The sequence below is a fragment of the Zingiber officinale genome, chromosome 9A (genome assembly GCF_018446385.1).
Source record: "Zingiber officinale cultivar Zhangliang chromosome 9A, Zo_v1.1, whole genome shotgun sequence".
Taxonomy (NCBI): Eukaryota; Viridiplantae; Streptophyta; class Magnoliopsida; order Zingiberales; family Zingiberaceae; genus Zingiber; species Zingiber officinale.
The window spans coordinates 2,605,081-2,624,407 of NC_056002.1; the positions used below are offsets into that span (position 1 = coordinate 2,605,081).

A 19,327-nucleotide genomic window follows, 5' to 3' on the forward strand; every position below is an offset into this window, starting at 1 on the left:
ACGACTATGAAAATTTTAATATGTTCATAATTGCATATGTAGAGATAATCACTAGTTGTGATCCAATCATAATTTATCTCATGCTATGAATTGTATTGCGGATATTCAATAAATGAGTTTAAGATAATCAAATATATAATATACACTCAAATAGTAAATCTATATTTAGTAAAAATCGTAAGGCAATTGCCTTAGGACATCCCTCAAAATCAAACAAACATCACGTTGGCTAACCAGCTCAGAAATTGAACTTCCTGAATATGTCCTACCTCAAGCAATTTGTCCACCTTCACTCATTTGATTTTATTCTGATCATCTTCAAAATCTCACTTTCTCTATTTGACCAACCAAGCATCTGGGAAGACATGCAACACATGCTCCATAACTTCAGGTAAAACGCCCGTGATTTCTTTAGGTGTCCAAGCAAACACATCATTGTTGCGCGTTAAGAACTTCACTAAGTCGGCCTTCAGCTCGGGTTTCAAGTCGATTGTTATATGAGTCATGGCTTCTGGTCGGTTGGGATGAATCCGAACTCCTTCTTTTTCTACGTAAATTAGGGTCGAGGTGCTTCATTTATGACATTCACCCCCGTCTATTGGATATTCGGTGCCACTCGAGCTTCCGTCTTAACGACATTAACATAGCACTTACGTGCTACCAGTTGGTTTCTTTTACTTCCCCAACCTGATCGTCCATAGGGAACTTGATTTTATGACAAAAGGTCGAGACAACCACTTGAAACTCATTTAAGGTCGATCAGCCTTAGATCACATTGTATATCGAGAGTGTATCCAGCACGATGAAGGTCGATCAGTGCGTCCTCATCAGGGACTCCTCTCCCAAGAATGTGGCTAGATTAATCTATCCGAGCGGCTGAACTTCATTACCCGTGAATCTATACAAGGGTGTTATCATGGGTTGAAGTTCACTCTTCTCTATTTACATTTGCTCCAACACCTTCTTGAAAATAATATTGACTAAGTTGTTTGTGTCAACAAAAGTACGATGTATGTTGTAATTAACTATAACAGCTTTAATGATTAGAGCATCGTCATGGGGTAGTCTCACCCCCATTAAGTCTTTGAGACCGAAGCTAATTTCAAGCTCTTGTGCTTGCTCCTGACTATATCTGACCGCGTGGATTTTCAGTCAGCAAGCGTGTGACTTTCGGGCCTGATTGGAGACTCCATCGATTGACCCACTTGCTTGTTAGAGCGTATACTAAAAGCCTAACTTTTTGTAAACATTTATTTTAAAATAAAGAATCACATTGGTCAAATATCTACATTTATATGCTAAGTGTAGTTGTTTAATTAATTTATATTGAAAATAACATGGTGTGTGGTGTCACACACAGAAGATCATGTTATCAATTCCTTATAAATTTTAAATAGTAGCTCACGACTAAGATGGATAAGAACAAACCATTGGAATAGTCGTAGTGTAATTTGATATTAGTTTATTTTGACTACAAAATTATACTAGTACACTCTGAGTGTATTGAACAAGACCATTTAAGCTAGTTTCTTTTTATACTGACTGCATAAAAGAACAAGATCTTTGTTATTATGGAAGTGTGTGCTCTTAATCCTGATATAATAACAAGCGTATATATTTAATATTTATTTCTTTAATTTATCAGTGGGTGAGATTTAGTTCGATAAATCAATAGGCCCGATAAGTTGGGAGATAATATTATTCATAGTTTGTGTTGTTGATTATAGAAGGAAACTGTATCCTACAATCTAGGTTGATGATGTCTCCAAGAGGAGCTCATAAGGATTGTCATGTAAACCCTACAGGTGGACTTAGTCCGACATGACGATAAGGTTGAGTGGTACTACTCTTGGAGCTAGATATTAATTAAGTGAGTTGTCAGTAACTCATTTAATTAGTGGGCATTCAATATCTTAAACACAGGGAGATTAACACACTCATGATAAGAAGGAGCTCATATAGTAATATGGGATTGGTGCGGTAGTTCAATAATAACTATTTAGTAGTATGAGTTATTATTGATGAACTCGAGTTAGGTGTTCGGGGCGAACACGGGAAGCTCAAGTTCATCAGGAGACCAAAACCAATTCCTCCTCTCGGTCTCTGTCGTAGCCTCTTATTTATAAAGTCTTATACCCACCTTAAGGTGGTCGGCCAAGCCTAGCTTGGAGCCCAAGCTAGGGCCAGCCAAACCAAGGTTAGATGGGATCAAGTGGTGGGCGGCCCTAGCTTGGAACCCAAGCTAAGGTGGTCAGCCACAAATAAAATAAAAGGGATTTTAATTTTAAAATATTTCCTTATGGGTAAGCCATGATTTAAAAGAGACTTTTAAAATTAAATTTTTCCTTTTATAAGTTTCTGCAAAGGATTAAGAGAAAGGTTTGATATCTTTCCTTATTTGTAGTTAAAAGGAATATTTTAATTTTCAGAGAAAACTTTCCTTTTTGTAATCATCCACATGTTTTAATAGAGAGATTTTAATTTATAAAAGTTTCTTGTTATAACCAACCATGAAGGAAATTTTTAAAAGAGAAATTTTTATTTTAAAAATTTCCGGAAACAAATTAGGAAGTTTTAATTTTGTGTTTAAAATTTTCCTTGTTTGGAGGACATTTAGGGGCCGACCATTAAAAGAATAAAGGATTTTTTTAAAATTTTCCTTTTATTAGCAAGAAAAATATGGAAGTTATGTCTAAAACTTTCCTTATTTGCTAAGACCAAGGAATATAAAAGAGAGGGTAGAGGTGCCTCACCTAACAACACATCTATTATTCCTCTCCTCTCCTTTCCTTGGTGGTGGCCGGCCCTCTTCTCTCTTCTTTCTCTCTTCTCCTTTTGTTGAGGCCGGCGGCACTTGGAGGTCTTACTTCATCTTGGTGGTCGATTGCTTGTGGAGAAGAAGAAGAGAAAGAAAGCTTCCCTTGAAGAAGAGTTGGTGGCCGAAACTTGCAAGGAGAAGAAGGAGGCTTGGGTGGATTCTCATCTGGGTAGATCGTCGCTCACACGACGTCCGAGATAAGAAGAGGAATATGACAGAAGATCGTGAAGTCTATAAGCTACAAAAGGTATAACTAGTTATTAGTTTCCGCATCATAACTAGTTTATTCTTTGGTTTAGATCTTGAAATACCAAACACAAGAGGCTAGTGATTCTAGACTATCGAATTTATGTTTTGATTTTGTGTTTCTTTTGTTTTTCGATCTTGTGATTCGATTATTCTTAATGGTTAAACGTAGGGTTACTATAAGAAGATTAAATATTGAATTTCGTTGAAAGATTTTGTCTAGGAAGTGATGGATGATCCCATACCCAAGAAGGCCTAGTGCCTCGCCATGTTTAACCTGGAAGTCGATTTCTAAAATAAATATTTAATCAAATTTGTAACATAGGTGGATTTGGATCAATAATGTTAAGCATCATTTGCAATCCAAGTCTAAACTTCTAAGAACAGATAAATTGAATTTGGAATCAATAATGTTAAGTTCTGTTTGTGATTCCAAATTTAATTTCTAAAGAACACAAATAGATTGTTAGGAAAGGTTCAGGACTTGTACAAAATTTTTATACAGGGGAACCGGTACGATATTCTGAGTAGCAACCAACATTGCTATCATACTAATATCTCCTCGAGCGGTATTACCGCAGTTTTCTTCTTCCCAGGTTGATTGTCGTGGTGGCTCGGTAGAAGCTTGAACCAGAGCTCGGTCATTTTGTTGATTTGATGGTTGATGGTTTCAATCAATGTTTTCAGGGCCCCTCCCTGGGGGTCCGTCCGGTCGGCGATATCTCTAATGATTAAGAGACGGTGACTATTGACGAGGCCCTTAATTGTCGGCTCGGAACTTCTCCCTGCTATACTGATAACAATCTTTAGTATTGTGGGTCCCCAACCAGTGGTAAGTACATAACGATGGGGTCCATTTGTGGGGCTCAGAGAATGATATCTGATTGGCTTCCACATGCTACATCGCGTGGGGCCTTGGCCCAGGATGGTGCAACTGATGTCCTACTCGAGATCCTTTGTGTGGGAGAGGAGGTGGAAGGGCTCAACGCTCGGGGGTAGAGATAGGAGCAAGCACAATAACCTCCTTCTTCCGAGCAGACTGTGCCTCTTCCACATTGATGTACTTGGTTGCCCTCCCTAGTAGATGGTCGAAGTCTCTGGGGGGCTTCTTAATTAGAGACCGGAAGAAGTCCCTCTCAGTGAGCCCTTAGGAGAAGACACTTACGAGAATCTTTAGGGTGACCATAAGTACATCTATGGCTACTTAGTTGAACTTTTTGATGTACGCCCTAAGTGTCTTCTTGGACCCTTGTTTGAGAAAAAATAGGCTCAGTGACATGTGGTCTTGTGGCAACGACAATTACTAGTGAAGTGGTAGAGGAATGCTTTACAAAAATCCTTAAAGTAGTAAATTGACTCGGATGGGAGATGATTGAACCATCTTTATGCCGAGTCGAAGAGAGTAGTGAGGAATACTCAGTACTTGACTCCATCCCTGTATTAATGTAGGATAGCGACTAATCCTGTTCGGAACCTAAGTCAGACGAAGGTCGGAGAAGGTGACATCAGTGTTCACGGAAAGGTGACTTTGACACACTCTGCGTATGTGCGTCGGAAAAGCGAACCCCCACGTGGTACTAAAGGTCTATATTGATGAAGTCGGTGGTGCTTGGGCCCTACACACACTCAGACAAGCACACGGAGCATTAGAGACCAGAAACGAGGGAAAAAGTCTCCGGCGCAGGCCCTCTAACACTCAAATCATGTCCTTTTTCCTTAGAAAAGTAGTGTACTAATGAAGGAAGGAAAAAAAACTGTTGAAGATACGTGCGGATGTGCGCATACCTGGCTAATTCAACGGATCTCCCATTTTATAAGACTCTTCCTACCTTTTCAGCCTAATCGCTGCTAGAGGATGTCGAGTGTCAGGGTATGTCGGGGGAGGGAGGACGTTTGGCGGCCTCCTATTGGCCGGAGGAAGGTTCCACCTTCAGTGTGGGGCACAAGCTACAAGCTGATCAGTCGTGCGGGTGCTTGCATGAAGTCGGCTGAAGGAGGAGCCGGTGGAAACCTAGTCAGTCCTTCCACCTAGGTCCTTAGCTCGAAACATAGGTATGTCACCGACAAGGCCAAGTCATTCGACAAAGGATGAGTCGTTCGGCAAAGGACACTCCACTGTTGCTTGCTGTTGTTGTATCAATCTAGCCGCTTGTGCAGCTACGAGTAACTCCAAGTCTTCTTGTGATAAAGTGAATGTTGTGAATCGTCCAGCCTTGTCCATCTTTGTGTTTCAGATTCAGGTGAAGATTTCCACAGACAGCACCAAATTTAATCTTGTTTGAAAGAGAGGAAAATAGTGCGTTGGCTAGGTGGCTTCACTGTTGACCACGAGGAGACGACGACAAGGATCATCTTCTATAGATGCACCCGAGCAACGAATAATATTTTTGACGAGATATAAAAAGGCCCCTAGAGCTAGAAATTCAATAACAACTTTTGTATTAACTTCCTAGTTACTTTCTGAGCCATCAAAGAATATAAGAGGCTTCTCCACCTTCAACGAAGGAGAATTTTAGTACGCTTTCCTTGCCTTGGATCAATGACCTCTCCGGTTGTAACCAAGTAATCTCTGGTGTCTCTTACTTATTTCCCTAAGTTGTTATTTCTTTTTAATGCTAATTGTTTAAGCTTAACTAACCGGTATCCTTGCTAGGTTCAAGCAAGAAAAAATTCTAACTATGGTGTCAGGGCTATTCACCCCCCCCCCCCCCCCCCCCCCCAAATAGCCAGCCTAACGTGGACCAATAAGTGTTGTTAGAGTAGTGGAATATTCCCTAGTGTGTAGTCATTATTCTCTAACAAATAGTTGTGAATCTCTGACAATATTGTCTTTTGGAGGAGATCTGACCAACTCAGGGGTCGGGTAGATATATGCAGGGAGCTCCACCATGAAGAAGTGAGGAACTGAGCTCTAGAGATTCGACCGACTTTGGGGCCGGGCGAATATGTGCTAAGAGCTCCAACCTAGAGAAGTGAGGAATTGAGCTCTAAAGGTTTGATCAGCTCTGGGTCGGACGAATATATGCTGGGAGTCGCATCTAGGAGAGATGAAGAACTGAGCTTTGGAGGTCTGGCCCGTTCTATGCCAAGCGGATAAAACTAGGCGTTGTGCCCCTAAGGAGCAAAGAACTGAACCCTTGATGTCCAACCGACTTTGGGGTCGGACATATGTATGCTGGAAGCCCCGCCTTGGAGATAAGGAACTGAGTTCTGAAGGCCCAACCGACTCTGAGACTAGGCAGTTATATGCTAGGAGCCTCACCCCGGTGATAATGGTCGACACATACACCTCGACTTTGACTATCACCTCATCTTAACTTTGTTTACCACCTCCCCTTAATTGTCACCTCCACCTTACCTTTGGGTCCACTCACATCACGTTATATCACATTATATATTGTACTGTCCTTAGGGGGCGAATATTAATGAACAATAAAACTTATTATTGTTCTCCTATTCTTCATTGTCCTCTTCCTATTCTTCTTCTTTCAAGATGTTGATGAGGTCGCCTGCTCTTCCATCATCGTCATAGGTGTTCATGAGAGGAACAAATATGATTGTCATTAGTTCTCTTAGCATTCAGCAAATGCCACGTGTTTGTAGTAGAGCATTTAGAGGATCAGATATGACAACCTAATAATTATCTCTCCATTCATCTAGTGCACATGTCCTAAGATATTTACAGGGAGACAATATTATTGATGAGGTGATTGTAGGCCAACATAGGGTGTGAGCCTGATACAAGGATAAAGAGATGGGGTCTATGTGGAGTGGTCATATAGATAGGTGAAGTCAACAACTGAAGTTGAGACAAGATGCCAAGATCCGAGAATGAGGTTGAGCGGATGTCAGTTGTTGAGACCTAGATTTGGTGTTGAGATCTGAAACTAAGATGGAAACGATGGTGACAATTGAGGTTGAGACTGAGACTGAGTCAGCAGCTGAGGCTGAGATAAAATGTAGAGATTTGAGACTGAAACAACAGCGTGGAAAATGTTGGCAACTGAGGTCGAAACGAGATGCTGAAATCTGAAACTAAACGGATGTCGGCTACTTAGACCGAGACCAAGTGAATGACAGCTATTGAGACTAAGACTAGGTGCCTCAATCCAGGACTAAGACTCAACTTATCTTCCTGGGAAACTCTATTTTGGGGGACAAGTATTTTGAGCGGTTCGATTAGACTCTAATCTCATTTAGACTAAGTCTGATTTTCTTTAATTTTCATTTGACTCATTTTGACTTTAACCGAGCGAGACTTTAGACCCCACAGTAGACATGATGTTGTAGAATTTCATCGCATCAATATACTTAATATGTAATGGTAGAGCAAAGGATTAGCCAATCAAACTTAATAATAACTATAGATAATGCACCATATTTATTCAAGCACCAAATACACACAAGCATAAAGTTTACACAAGCCAAACACCATAGTAGTTTAACTACACAAAACATCACACCATGCTTGTACTCTCTCCGACGACCTTCTCGTAGTCTATTGGCCAAAGTAGTAAGGCACATTATTCAGCTATATATATATTCACCGATCGCCGGCGGCCGATAGAGCATGCATTGTCTCAACGACGGAAGCTCCGGACTTGGCGGGGCATCTCGCCATCCTCCCCCTTCAGCTTCACGGCAGTGTAGACAGCAGCTCCGGCGATGGCTCCGGCCGTCGGCGCCACGAGATAGATCCACAGCTGCTTGTAGTTGCCCGCTGCCACCGCCGGTCCGAGCGTCCTAACCGGGTTCATCGATGCCCCACTCGAAGGACTAAAATAATTAATAACAATCATTGATGATTTTGATCAATACGCATATATAGATGATTCAATTAATTGGGACGGTAGGCATAGGAAATTTAGTAACCCTGCGATGAGAATGTTGAGCATAACCGTGGCGCCAACGGCAATGCCGGCGAGTTCTCCCACCTTCACGGAACATATATAATTAATTATGTATTAAAAATTAAGTAGATGAAGGATGGAATGAGATTTTCTTAGGAAGAGAATCATACGCACAGCGCGAGTATCGGTGGCGACGGCGGTGACGACGAAGAGGAGATTGAAGGTGATGACGAACTCGAGGAAGAAGGCCTGGGCGGCGGGGACGGAGGGGACGGTGACGCCGCCGGAGAGGAAGGGGTGGTAGATGGCCTTGAGGGCGAAGGAGGCGCAGATAGAGGCCGACACCTGGGCAGTCACGTAGGCGGGGACGTGGGACCAGGGGAAGTGGCGCAGCATGGCGAAGGCGACGGTGAGTGACGGGTTCAGGTGGGCGCCGGAGATGTGGCCGGTCGACAGGATCACGACCATGACGGCCAGGCCGGAGCAAGCTGCGTTACCGATCAACGTCTCAGCGCCGCTGTACTTCTGGTTCACGATCGGCGCCGCCGTCGCCCCGAATATGAGGATGAACGTCCCCACAAACTCTGCTCCCAGCTGCCATCCTCCATAGATTTCGATTAACAAAAAAAACTATAATTTTGAGAAAAGAATATGAAATTTATATAATTATATTATTTTATTAAGAATAGGGATTTTAGGAACTAACTCTCAATCAACTTTGCGAAGCCTAAAATTACATTATGTTAATATTTTTTTAATTTCAAAGTTTATTAATATTTCCATATATATATAAAAATCAGGGATTTATAGAGATTTATAGTTCAAGACTCAAGCAATATATTATTAAAAAAGTTTCTCATTAATTAATATCTAAAATTCAAGACTTAGTTGCGACGTATTATTAAAAATATTTCTCATTAATCAATCAAAGGTCTAGATTGCGGCATATTATTGAAAATTTATCTCATTAATCAATCAGAGGTTTAAAATTCAAAATTAAAATTTTTCTCATTAATTAATCAGAGGTCTAGAATTCAAAACTCAACTGTGACATATTGTTGAAAATTTTTCTCATTAATCAATCAGGGATTTAGAGTTAGAGATGCATCGTATTATTGAGAATTTTTCTCATTAATTAATTAAAAATCTAGAGTTCGAGACTCAGCTGCGGTGTATTATTGAGAATTTTTTTTATCTGTAATTTTTTTTAGTTATTTTATATAAAAATATGTACTGTCATTGTTCTCTTTAGTTTCACATTTTAGGATTGACAATATTATTAGCAGAGAAATTTTTATAAATACTTTGGACCGGTAATATTAGAAAGTATATTTTTCTCGACTTTTTGAATAAGATCAAGTATGATATTAAATTAATTTTTTATAAGAGGGAGTTTGTTACATTAACTTGCTGCTAAATTCTCGAGCATCACCCTTGCATGGCTTATTTAATTTATGGACAACCTTTTGACTAAGATTAAGTATAATATTTGTTCTTATCATTGAATAATATTATTTAATTATTTGACAAAAATATTTATTTTATAAAACTTACGTGCATATTCATAATTGTTAGTTTAAATTATTGATGACAAAAGATAAAGCAGTCAGTTTAGTCTCTTTCATATGATCCTATATACATGAAGAAGGTAAATCATGAGATTTATTCTACTTTAGTTGAGTGGTCTTTTTAGAGAATGACCCCATGTACACATTTGAATGGGAAAAATCACAGGATTTATTCAACCTTAGTTAAGTGACCTTCTTAGATAGGGGACTGCTCCATGTACTTTGATCCGGCGATGACATAGGGGGAGGGGAGGGGCCCCTTCGCTGAGGAGGTTCAACGATCGGATGATCGTCAAAGTGAAGGGAGAGTCAGCTAAGTGACTAGCCGGGCGGCAGGCCCATGTGGCCGGTCAGCAGGACAAGCTCGCGATGGTAAGGCTGAGCCCGCACCCTAACCAGGCTAAAGAGTTCAAAGAAGCCGATCTGAATCTAGGATGAGCCGAGAGAATGAAATCCAATCTGATCGGAATATAGATATATAATGTCAAAGAGCGAGCCGGTCGGATAGATCAAAGGAAGTACCATCAGATTAGCGGCTGACATTTAAGAAGAGAAGGGAAATATGTCTTAAACATCCTTTTGGGAGTCAATGCCGTTGGCTGACGACGCGAATGGACAGGAAATCGTACGGATGAAAATTGCGCCACCCTAGCGTAAATGCGTCTGCCCCTTTAAGGTAAAGTGTCAGGGATCCCTTCCCGATGTTAACTATTGAGGAAAACGTGGGAAGTCACGTCCGCCCAGGAAATGTGCAGTCAACCCATTAAAGCTCTATATAAGAAGAGGAGAAGTTATCCGCGGAGGTACGCGCATATACGTCTCAGAGCAGCACTATTTCACTTCTCCATTCCTTTCTCTTTTCTTCTAGCCGATTGTGTGACTTGAGCGTCAGAGGGTCGTCGCCGGAAACCCCCTCCCGGCTTGGCACTAACGACTTGTGACTGTAGGAGCGAGGCGTTTCCACTACACGTAAAGATCCACATCAACGGTACTTTTCGATAGTCATCCACTTAACTTCGGGGCAGGATCATACTTGAAAGGGTAAATCATTAGACTTATTATCCTTAGCTGAGTGCTTTCCTATATAAGAGATCCATAGATAATCTAAAATAGTATTTATACCAATCAAAAATCGAACAATACTTCACTAATAATAAATTATATCTAAATACCAATTCGACTGCACCGCCCGACAGGGCTATATAATTTCAACTATTGTTCACAGTACTAAAAGCAAAACAAGTCAACTTTGATTTGGGCAAAGCACTACTGGTGTTTGATTTATATATTCTGTCGCTTGGTTTGTCTCAATCAGTATTTGAAACTAGTCCAACCTACAGCGAGCCTTCCATGTCCCCACGTAAAGACAGATTAGAATCAATCACAATGCGCGAATAATATATAATTGATCTTTTCCCCCTACTTTATGTCTCTTCGATCAACTCAATAATTCAATAAATGAAATGGAAAATTAATAAGTTTTAAATGAAAATCAACTCAAAATTCCACAATAAAGGAAACTGTCACCACTTTAATTTGTCTTAGAACCTCCACGAAGGGCATGCATGCCTCAAAAGTTGGCAGCGGAGGTGAAGGAAGTGATTGTTCCAGTCATCTATTGCCAGTCACGTTAGATTAGATTAAAAGAAACAAAAAGATATTATATGTGGAAAAATACGATAAAAAACTTATATGCATGCATGCATTTCCCAAACGACGCATTTAATTAATTAATTATTTATTTATTTGGTATATTTAAATCTATGGGAAGGAAGGCACGCTTCCATATGAGTAACCGATCTAAATAATTAATAATGAAATATACAGAAATTACGTACTAAATGATTTTTCTTCACTCAAAATGCTTCTTTAGATAAAGTTAAACGCAAATTGAGTGCGCGTGCGTACCTTGCGTGTGAGGGAGACGTCGGGCTTGGGGAGGTCGGTGAAGCACGTGCCGGGCGAGGCGGCCCACGCGTCCATCGGCAGGCACTTGTTGCCCCGCGGCGCCGGCTTACGATCGAACGACAGCGAGTCGACTCGGTCCCGCAGCGAGTTGAACAGCGGCGCCCCCGGCGTCCCCGGCGTCGCCGGCGCCGATCCGTTCGGCGTCTCCGCCAGCTCCGCCATTCTCAAGCACACTTCTCTTCCCTCCTTTGTTTTTTTGTTTTTGATTTTTTTTTAAATTTTTTTTTTTTTTACTTTTTGTGTGTGGCTGTGGACTGGAAGAGACTGAGTTACATGATCTGAAGGCTTTTATGAATGTATGACTAAGGAAGAAGGAGAAGAAAGCAGGCCAGCTTAAAAGAGAATCGTAGAATGACTAGTTTGGGACGGAGGAGGAGGAGGCCAGAGGAGTGAGGAGAAATCTCGAAGCTGATCAAGAACAGAAATCTAGAAATGGAAGGGCGCCCGAGATGAGCTCATGACTGCAGAGGAGATGAGAGAGATGGCAGATGTAGCAGGCAGTGGAAGGGGAGGTGATGGTGAATATATTGGGAGGAGTGTAGGAAGGTCAATGCCTCAGTGACAGCTCACAGACAATGTCACTCACAGCATCTGATAAATAGTTGTGTGAATTTAAAAAATAGACAGAGCGAGACAGAGGTTTTTCATATTAGTTTCTTCGTAACTTTTGCTTAATCTTAACAAAGTCATTAATCATGTGCAGTTCAAAGCTAAGTAACCACAATGCTAAGCACTTATTCTTTTCTTAGCTCGTTCTAATTAGTGCTTTCTAATCATGAAGCGAGAACATGCTTAGCTCCGTTAATCATGTCACTGATTGCTAGTTAATTAGATTCTTTGCGTATCTTAGTCAAAAGCAAATCAATACCGCCTAATGGCACTTGGCTCTGTCTGCAAAAAGCACAGTATTTTATATATTGTTCTTCATAAAAACAGATGGAGTAATTTTCACTTTCATTTCTTTCAGGTTTATTCCATCTTTCTAATGTTAAGCAAATCTCCGAACACCTTGTGAGATTCAACACTACAAATACGATTGATCATTTAGTGTGTCACTCTCGAAGGGTAGATGGGCCATCATTTTCCTAGTGCGTTTTTGCATTGCTATTAGCCCAAACCTCACTCTCAAGCACCTTCCTTAGTTGGTGGACTGTGCTCCCACTACGGTCAATGAACAAGGGGAAAAGGGAGGCAGAGAGAGCATCATGCCTTGTACCATTTACGCCAATCACATGAAAGAAAGGGGGCAAAAAGGAACGGTGTGGAAGAACCCAAAGTTTGCTCTTCCTGAACTCAAAAGAAGGATCTTTGGAGTGTGGTGGTCCTTTTCCTGATGCCTGAATGCCATGATGAAGCTCCACCGTCAGAGAGGAGGACGAGCACTAGCATGCATTATTCTGTCCCATCACTTGCGAAATGATTCTCTTTATTGAGTTGACTCTCACTAGAAGCCACCAACCACACGGCAATTCAAAAAGAAGTGGATTAATCTTAGGACACAATAGAAAATTACTCCACGTTTTCAGTTTATGACAGCCACGGAGAATGTGCAGATCTCCTAATGATTCAATGAGTGTTGACTATGGAGCATGGTGTCTTCGAGCACAAGGATGGGCTCTGAGTTGTCTCCACAAGTCAAAATGGAATTGAAATTTGAACTAATGAAGTCAGCACATGTTCAGAGAGAAACAAGGAGATTCTCAGAAAAAATTTTATTTCATTGAAGGAACAATGAAAAACAGTGGTAGGTTTCTTTGGAATTTCACTATGGCAAAGTTGATGCGTAATTGCATGCATTTTGTTCGATTTTATTCGCGTAATCGACAAGAAATGCACTACAAATACATTTGCGTTCATTATTCACTTGGGAAAAGTCAGAGTTGATTCCTGCTAAGCTGAACATTGTGAGAGCCACAATTCCATGTGTTCTATGATCTTCTGCCTCACTGCATGCACTGCGTTTTCACACTTTTCTGCATCACCCGACAAAAAATGACTCGTCTGAAATCATCAAACTTGACTATATACAAGGAGAGAAATGTAAGCTAACCTTTTACATCAGAAGCTGATGAAGGACATCCAGCGAGATCGAAACCATGTGCACAGTTGTGGCACTTGAGCAAGTAGGAAGGCACTAAAAAGTTCAAGAAAGCAGTTCTTATAAGTATCCAAAACACATGCATAGATCTAAAATGACAGTAGATCTTACAATCTTTCGATGATGTTTGTTTAGATGCACCAAGCCAAGGATCCTGTGAACCATTGGTGAAAATAATTTTTGTACCTGTATGTTCAAATGAGATGATGCAACCTTACTCATTACTGAAATTACTGTGAGTTCTATGATGCTCAGAATCTGTTCATTCAATGTATCAACAATGGTGGAAACTAGCTAATATGCAGTTGAATTATCAGAAATTTCATGTAAAGAAAAAGGTTAAAACAAGTGAACACAAGAAAAGGGCTAGTTAAACACAATTAGGAATCATACCACTAATATTTTTGCCTCCATAATACACATTGGTCATATTAATTTTGTGGTACACACTTCCGAACATATTCTTACAGAAGTTCAAATGCCACCTGCAATTGATAAACAATGTATACGATGAAATAGATCCTTAGGAAAAGCTGAAACTGAAGCGATCCAATTAGCTTCAAGCCCATTTTATCGAGTCATGTAAATCAGTAAATGCCCTGTTTGATACTCGTTCTACCTTATTTTATAGTCAATCTTATAAGTTAACAGAGAATTTAAACACAATACTGAATAATATATGTAACATAAAATGAAAAAAAAAAGTGTCATTAGGTGATTCTTTGAAGTGTTTAATTAAGTAATCTCCAAGAACTTTCTGCTCCAGCACTTTGATTTGTTAGAGCTTGCAATGCTTCCACATATACATGTACAAAAAATGTATGTACTTACAAATTCAAATTTCAATAGGTTCAGGGAAACTCCTGTGTGCCAACTTATGCAAACATTGAAAATTTTAGAGCATTCAAGTATATTATTTCACAAATTTTTACAAGGAAATAATACCTCAAGTCAATCCTTGATGAACGAATAGCATCAGACTTTGGTGCTACTTGAAAATTACCAAACTCAGTACAAAGTTGGAACCACCATAGTCGATCAGCTGTCAGATTGTACACAAATGAGAATATGAAAATGACTGTTTTTGCATATCTAAAGAGGTGTGAAAAGTTAGAAGTTTAGTATATCATCTCACCACTGTTCTGCCCCGGCGTCGTGTTCTTATAATATTCTGGATCATAAAGGTCAAGTGATGAATAATTCCCAAGAAAATTATTTTTGATATAGGTACTATATACTTCCTGCATACAAAAGTCCATTGAGGATAAAATTCTGATAGAATTGTTTTGCTAAAGAAATCTCAAGAATATTAATGCAAGACTGGAGTTTGCGGTATACCCGCTATAACTGAATTCAAAGACAAATACATTTTCATTTCAAAGAGAATATAAAGAAATGTGTGCACAAGATGTCAACAAGATACCGATAAATCTAGATCTAGAGCTATGGTAAGAGATAGATAAGAGGGTACCAATAAGTTTGTCCCATTTCTTTTGGCATCAATAAGAGGAGAACATAGTTGATCGGGAGTACCATCCTGAATCTGAAAAATGCAATATCGTTAGCTTAGCTAGAGAAATTAGGGGGAAAAAACTGCTCAGTCTGCTATTTAATCTACTTACAGCTGAACCAGCAACATCAGCCAGCAGGTATAAGAAGTAGTCGTCCTTAATCTGAAGACATAGAATAGCAATAAGTATCTAGTATTTAGACTCAATTTTACTGAAACTAACCCTTTAAATGGCTTTAAGATCTACCGATATGTACAATAACAATGTAATGTTATTACTTAGCTCAGAACATAACCTTGGATGCACCAAACAAGTTCTTCACAGAGTTTCCATCATTCTGAAGTTGCTTCTCAGCAAGATGAGTTATTTCTTGAAGAACAGTTTTACATTCAGTACCAACTGACCTTCCCATCTGCAAAAGTGATGACAACAATGCAGAGATTTAGGAAGTTCCTTCTTTAAAAAACTTTGCAATTTAAACATATTTCTAGCTACAAAAACATAGTAAAGTCTCTTCTGTGCATTACCGATACATGGTGAGGAAAGAAAAAAGAAAGGAAACTACTATTGTCTTTCAGTTCTATGTCATCTGAAAGAGGGAGGGAATAGATGGCAACGAACCTGTAGATCATAATCTGCAAAGTTATAAACCATATGAATAGCTGCCGAACTCGCAAGACTCCCACAAGTGAGATGAGGAAATTTCAGACGGAACCAGGCGCTGAGTGCTCCAGCATATGAAAGACCAATGACAAACCAGGGACTTTCCCCTACACCATATTTTGCATTCAAATGCTCCTGCAGGAAAAACAGCATAAAGTATATACCAATGAAGAAATTCAGATGATAGTACTGATCGGAGAGTGGAGAAACATAATTCAACAAGATCAAGATACAGAGTCCCATAAATCTCAATTAGTTTAGAGTGCTAACCTGGTAATACTGGCGGAAAACAGCCATGTCAAACAATGCTTGCTTTGAGGAAAGAAATTGTAGGTTTCTGGCTGTTAAGTTACTGAAAGGGTAACTTTTTCCATAGTATCTATGCTCCAGAGAAACCAAAGCCGCACCGAATTTTTTTGCTAGTGCCTACACATCCCACCAAATTCTTGTCAAGAGGATCAATCATTCAAGATAACATACTGCAAAAGGAGGTTATAACATACACCAAATATAGTTAAATATGTATGTATATATTCAAATAAATGGAAATCCTCACTAAAACTTTAAACATGTTAATACCCTTGTAAACGATAAGTCGTACATGTATCAGAGGATTTAGGTACATATGAAAAGGAAGCTAAACGTAGTTTAGTAAGAAGCACGGCACTTACAACTATATAATTCCTAAAAATGCCGTCACAAGACTCTTCACCACAAACTACAAGAAATACTGGGCCTTTAGGAGCTTGGTAGTGATCAAGAAATTCATAATAACGCTGCTGGAATTTACGATGTCCCTGCATATCACATGCAAAATTAAGGATTACTTTCCTTTTCTGTTAAAAAAATGTTAATAACAAAAGAAAGAGAATCGTAAGGAGGATGAAGATATTGGAGAAAGAGGTGCAAACCGTAATGGAGAAGTGGTCGAGGGTTTGATTGAACCAGTGCTCCTTCTGGGTGAGGAAGAAGTCGCTTTCTTCTTCCAACTTGCGGACGCGGGAACCCCGGGACTCCGCCGCAGGGGGGAAGGAGGAGAAGAAGAGGAGGGCAACGAGAGACAAGGCACCGATGAGAGTCGCCATGGTAGGCTAAGGAAGGCGAAGTAGTGTATTTATAGCCAAGATCGCATGCTTGACGAGAGACGACGGTTATCAGCTACAAGGGAGTTAACCAGCATTAATGCTCGATTCAAAAAACGGATTGAGCTACATGGGAGTTAACCAGCATCTATTAATGCCTCAATTCTAAATTGAACTATTTAGAATTCTCGAATTCTTCCTTCCTTTGCATTTACCCTTCTTCATGAGGGTAGCCCTCCCATTTATTGAAGCACCCACCCACCTCTCCAAAACCCATACACGCACGTACTCCCACTCCATTTCTTTGCAGGAACAACACACCTCCCACGTCCCTTCTCTCTAGACTCTTAAGATGTATGAAGCCAAGGACGAAGCAGAGTTGTACTTGTCGATTCAAAGCTTCAACCTGCAGGAAGCTCTCCCGTGCCATAGCTGTTCCTTTCTTCTGTATGTATCTGATGGAGGACAGCATCCTCTGCCTTTTGTGTGATGAAGAGCCATTCTTTGGAACCCCCATTGCCTCGCCACAAACCAGCCCTCAGCTCGCCTCTTCTGCCCTATCCAAGTCTCCGTCCCCGCCGATCGTTAGCCGCGCAGAAACAGAGAGTTTCTTTCTTGATCTTCTGGAAAGAGAGCATATCTATGCGCCATGCCGTGGCTACCGTGAGCGACTGCATCAAACCTCCGATCTGCCATTGGCGAGAACCAGAGCGATAAGATATGTCATCTCGGTAAGGTAATTAACTTCTCTGAATACCTTTATGAGGAACTAACACTCCCTGATTCTGACAGGTTTGCAGGCGGCTAAATTTAGGTGTTGGGACGGCATTCAATGCTGTGAATTATCTCGACAGGTTCATCTCCATGAACTCTAGTGTGGTAAGTAGCTAGGATGACTTAATTTCCTTCAGTTAATCAGCATCGACAATTAGAGTAATTATCAAGAGTTTCTGTGTAGAAATGGGAGGAATGGATGACGGAGCTGCTATCGATTGCTTGTTTGTCCATTGCTTCCAAGATGGACGAGGCCTCTGTTCCTCCACTGCACGATCTCCAGGTCCGTCTCTGTTCATGAAGCACTTGAATTCTTAGAGAAATTTTGTGGCTTTCATTTCTGACGTCGTGGTGTCGAATGTCGGGATGATGGAGAAGAACAGATGGACGATTTGGCACGTTCGTTTGAGCCGACCACAATCCAACAGATGGAACTGACGGTTCTCAAGCGACTGGACTGGCGGCTGGCGTGCGTCACGCCCTACACGTACTTGGAGGCGGTAGCGTGGGACTCGCAGTTGCACCGTGCGTGCGCCGTCGAGCTCCTCGTCGCCGCTTTATTAGGTAACCGTAATAACCGCTCGTGCCACCCGATTAACTGAATGATTTATCTGAGCAAACTGATTGAAATCTTAAAATTAAACAGATGCCAGATTTCTCGGATTTAATGCGTCCAGCGTGGCAGTGTCGGCGCTGAAAGCTGGGGAAGGAGGCGGAGCTGCTGCTCTTGCCCTCCTCTCCATTGAAGCCGACGCCAAGGTCGGCCGGCAGGTCAACGAGGTAGCAGAATGTCAACGAATGATGCGAGATCTGGAGACGACGACGACTGACGTGAGCATCTTTCTGCACAGCCCCAAAGCTGCGATATCTATGCAAACAGCCCCTGAATCTAGTGCTCTGAGCTTCTCCACAGCCCCTGAGCTGCAGGGTCCAGTTTTGAAGAAACAAAAGAGAGAAGAGATCGATGATGATCCACGAAGAATCAAAATTTCATAACTGCATATTAATTACACACGAGCGGTGTCATCAAATTGAGCACGGATCCCCTGGTCCGCAATTTACGGACCAGAGGATCCCTACTGCATCAAAATTATAATCAAATGATTGATGAATATGCTTAGTACGTTGGAGAGAAAATCATGTTGTTGTTGTTTGGTTGCATTAAGAAAATGATAAGAATTGAAACGATTAATTTAATGAGTTTGATATATTTCTTGTTTGACCTGCATGATTTGAATGCATGGCGTGCTTCCTCTACCCAATTTGCATTTAATACAATGATCGAGAGAAGATATATAGTTAAAAAGGTCAACGCTCTACTTAAATTGTTTAAATAAACATAAATAAGTGAGAAGCGAGCCTGACTATTTGGACACGGATATAATGAATAAGATCTCTGAACTTGAGGCCGAACTTAATAGGGCTAGCTGATGTGATGGTCGGGTTAACAATCAGGGCAAGTATGGCTGCAGAGCCCAACTAAGTAGCCCGATTGAGCACTTTGGTCGATTGGACCTTTTGTCCGATCATATTCCGAATCCTCTTGGCTTGACTGAATCCCGAGTCCCTCAGCTCAATTGGAACTTGAGTCTTCTTGGTCCGATCAGACCTTCTAGACATACTACTCGATTGGGCTCTTTGTCCGAGTGCTAAATTATCAAGGTACCTAACCTTCGGTAGCTGATCAAACTCATTCAAGAGCAATATCTGATTGGACAGTAGATAGGCGTCCAACTCACCGTTGAAGTG

The 19,327-nt window shown here is 40.8% G+C and overlaps 4 protein-coding genes across 4 annotated transcripts; 2 read left to right on the forward strand and 2 right to left on the reverse strand.

Annotated features, from left to right (window-relative positions):
• Positions 1-7,415: 7,415 nt before the first annotated feature.
• Positions 7,416-12,041, reverse strand: LOC122020306 (probable aquaporin NIP5-1). The gene is made up of 4 exons (XM_042578177.1): positions 11,391-12,041; positions 8,089-8,508; positions 7,937-7,998; positions 7,416-7,840 (listed from the first exon to the last, which is right to left on the reverse strand). The coding sequence occupies exons 1-4, from the start codon at positions 11,610-11,612 to the stop codon at positions 7,645-7,647; spliced, it is 900 nt and encodes a 299-aa protein (XP_042434111.1). The 5' UTR covers positions 11,613-12,041; the 3' UTR covers positions 7,416-7,644.
• A 1,115-nt stretch (positions 12,042-13,156) lies between these two features.
• Positions 13,157-16,905, reverse strand: LOC122020759 (probable serine protease EDA2). The gene is made up of 13 exons (XM_042578781.1): positions 16,634-16,905; positions 16,394-16,519; positions 15,993-16,148; positions 15,681-15,857; positions 15,355-15,471; positions 15,171-15,221; positions 15,020-15,091; positions 14,684-14,789; positions 14,494-14,590; positions 13,942-14,033; positions 13,660-13,734; positions 13,501-13,584; positions 13,157-13,423 (listed from the first exon to the last, which is right to left on the reverse strand). The coding sequence occupies exons 1-13, from the start codon at positions 16,805-16,807 to the stop codon at positions 13,341-13,343; spliced, it is 1,410 nt and encodes a 469-aa protein (XP_042434715.1). The 5' UTR covers positions 16,808-16,905; the 3' UTR covers positions 13,157-13,340.
• A 357-nt stretch (positions 16,906-17,262) lies between these two features.
• Positions 17,263-17,879, forward strand: LOC122021481 (putative cyclin-D7-1). Its single transcript, XM_042579603.1, has 3 exons — positions 17,263-17,535; positions 17,597-17,683; positions 17,763-17,879. The coding sequence occupies exons 1-3, from the start codon at positions 17,263-17,265 to the stop codon at positions 17,877-17,879; spliced, it is 477 nt and encodes a 158-aa protein (XP_042435537.1).
• Positions 17,880-17,961: 82 nt separating this feature from the next.
• LOC122021482 (putative cyclin-D7-1) lies at positions 17,962-18,574 on the forward strand. The gene is made up of 2 exons (XM_042579604.1): positions 17,962-18,142; positions 18,225-18,574. The coding sequence occupies exons 1-2, from the start codon at positions 17,962-17,964 to the stop codon at positions 18,572-18,574; spliced, it is 531 nt and encodes a 176-aa protein (XP_042435538.1).
• The last annotated feature ends 753 nt before the right edge of the window (positions 18,575-19,327 follow it).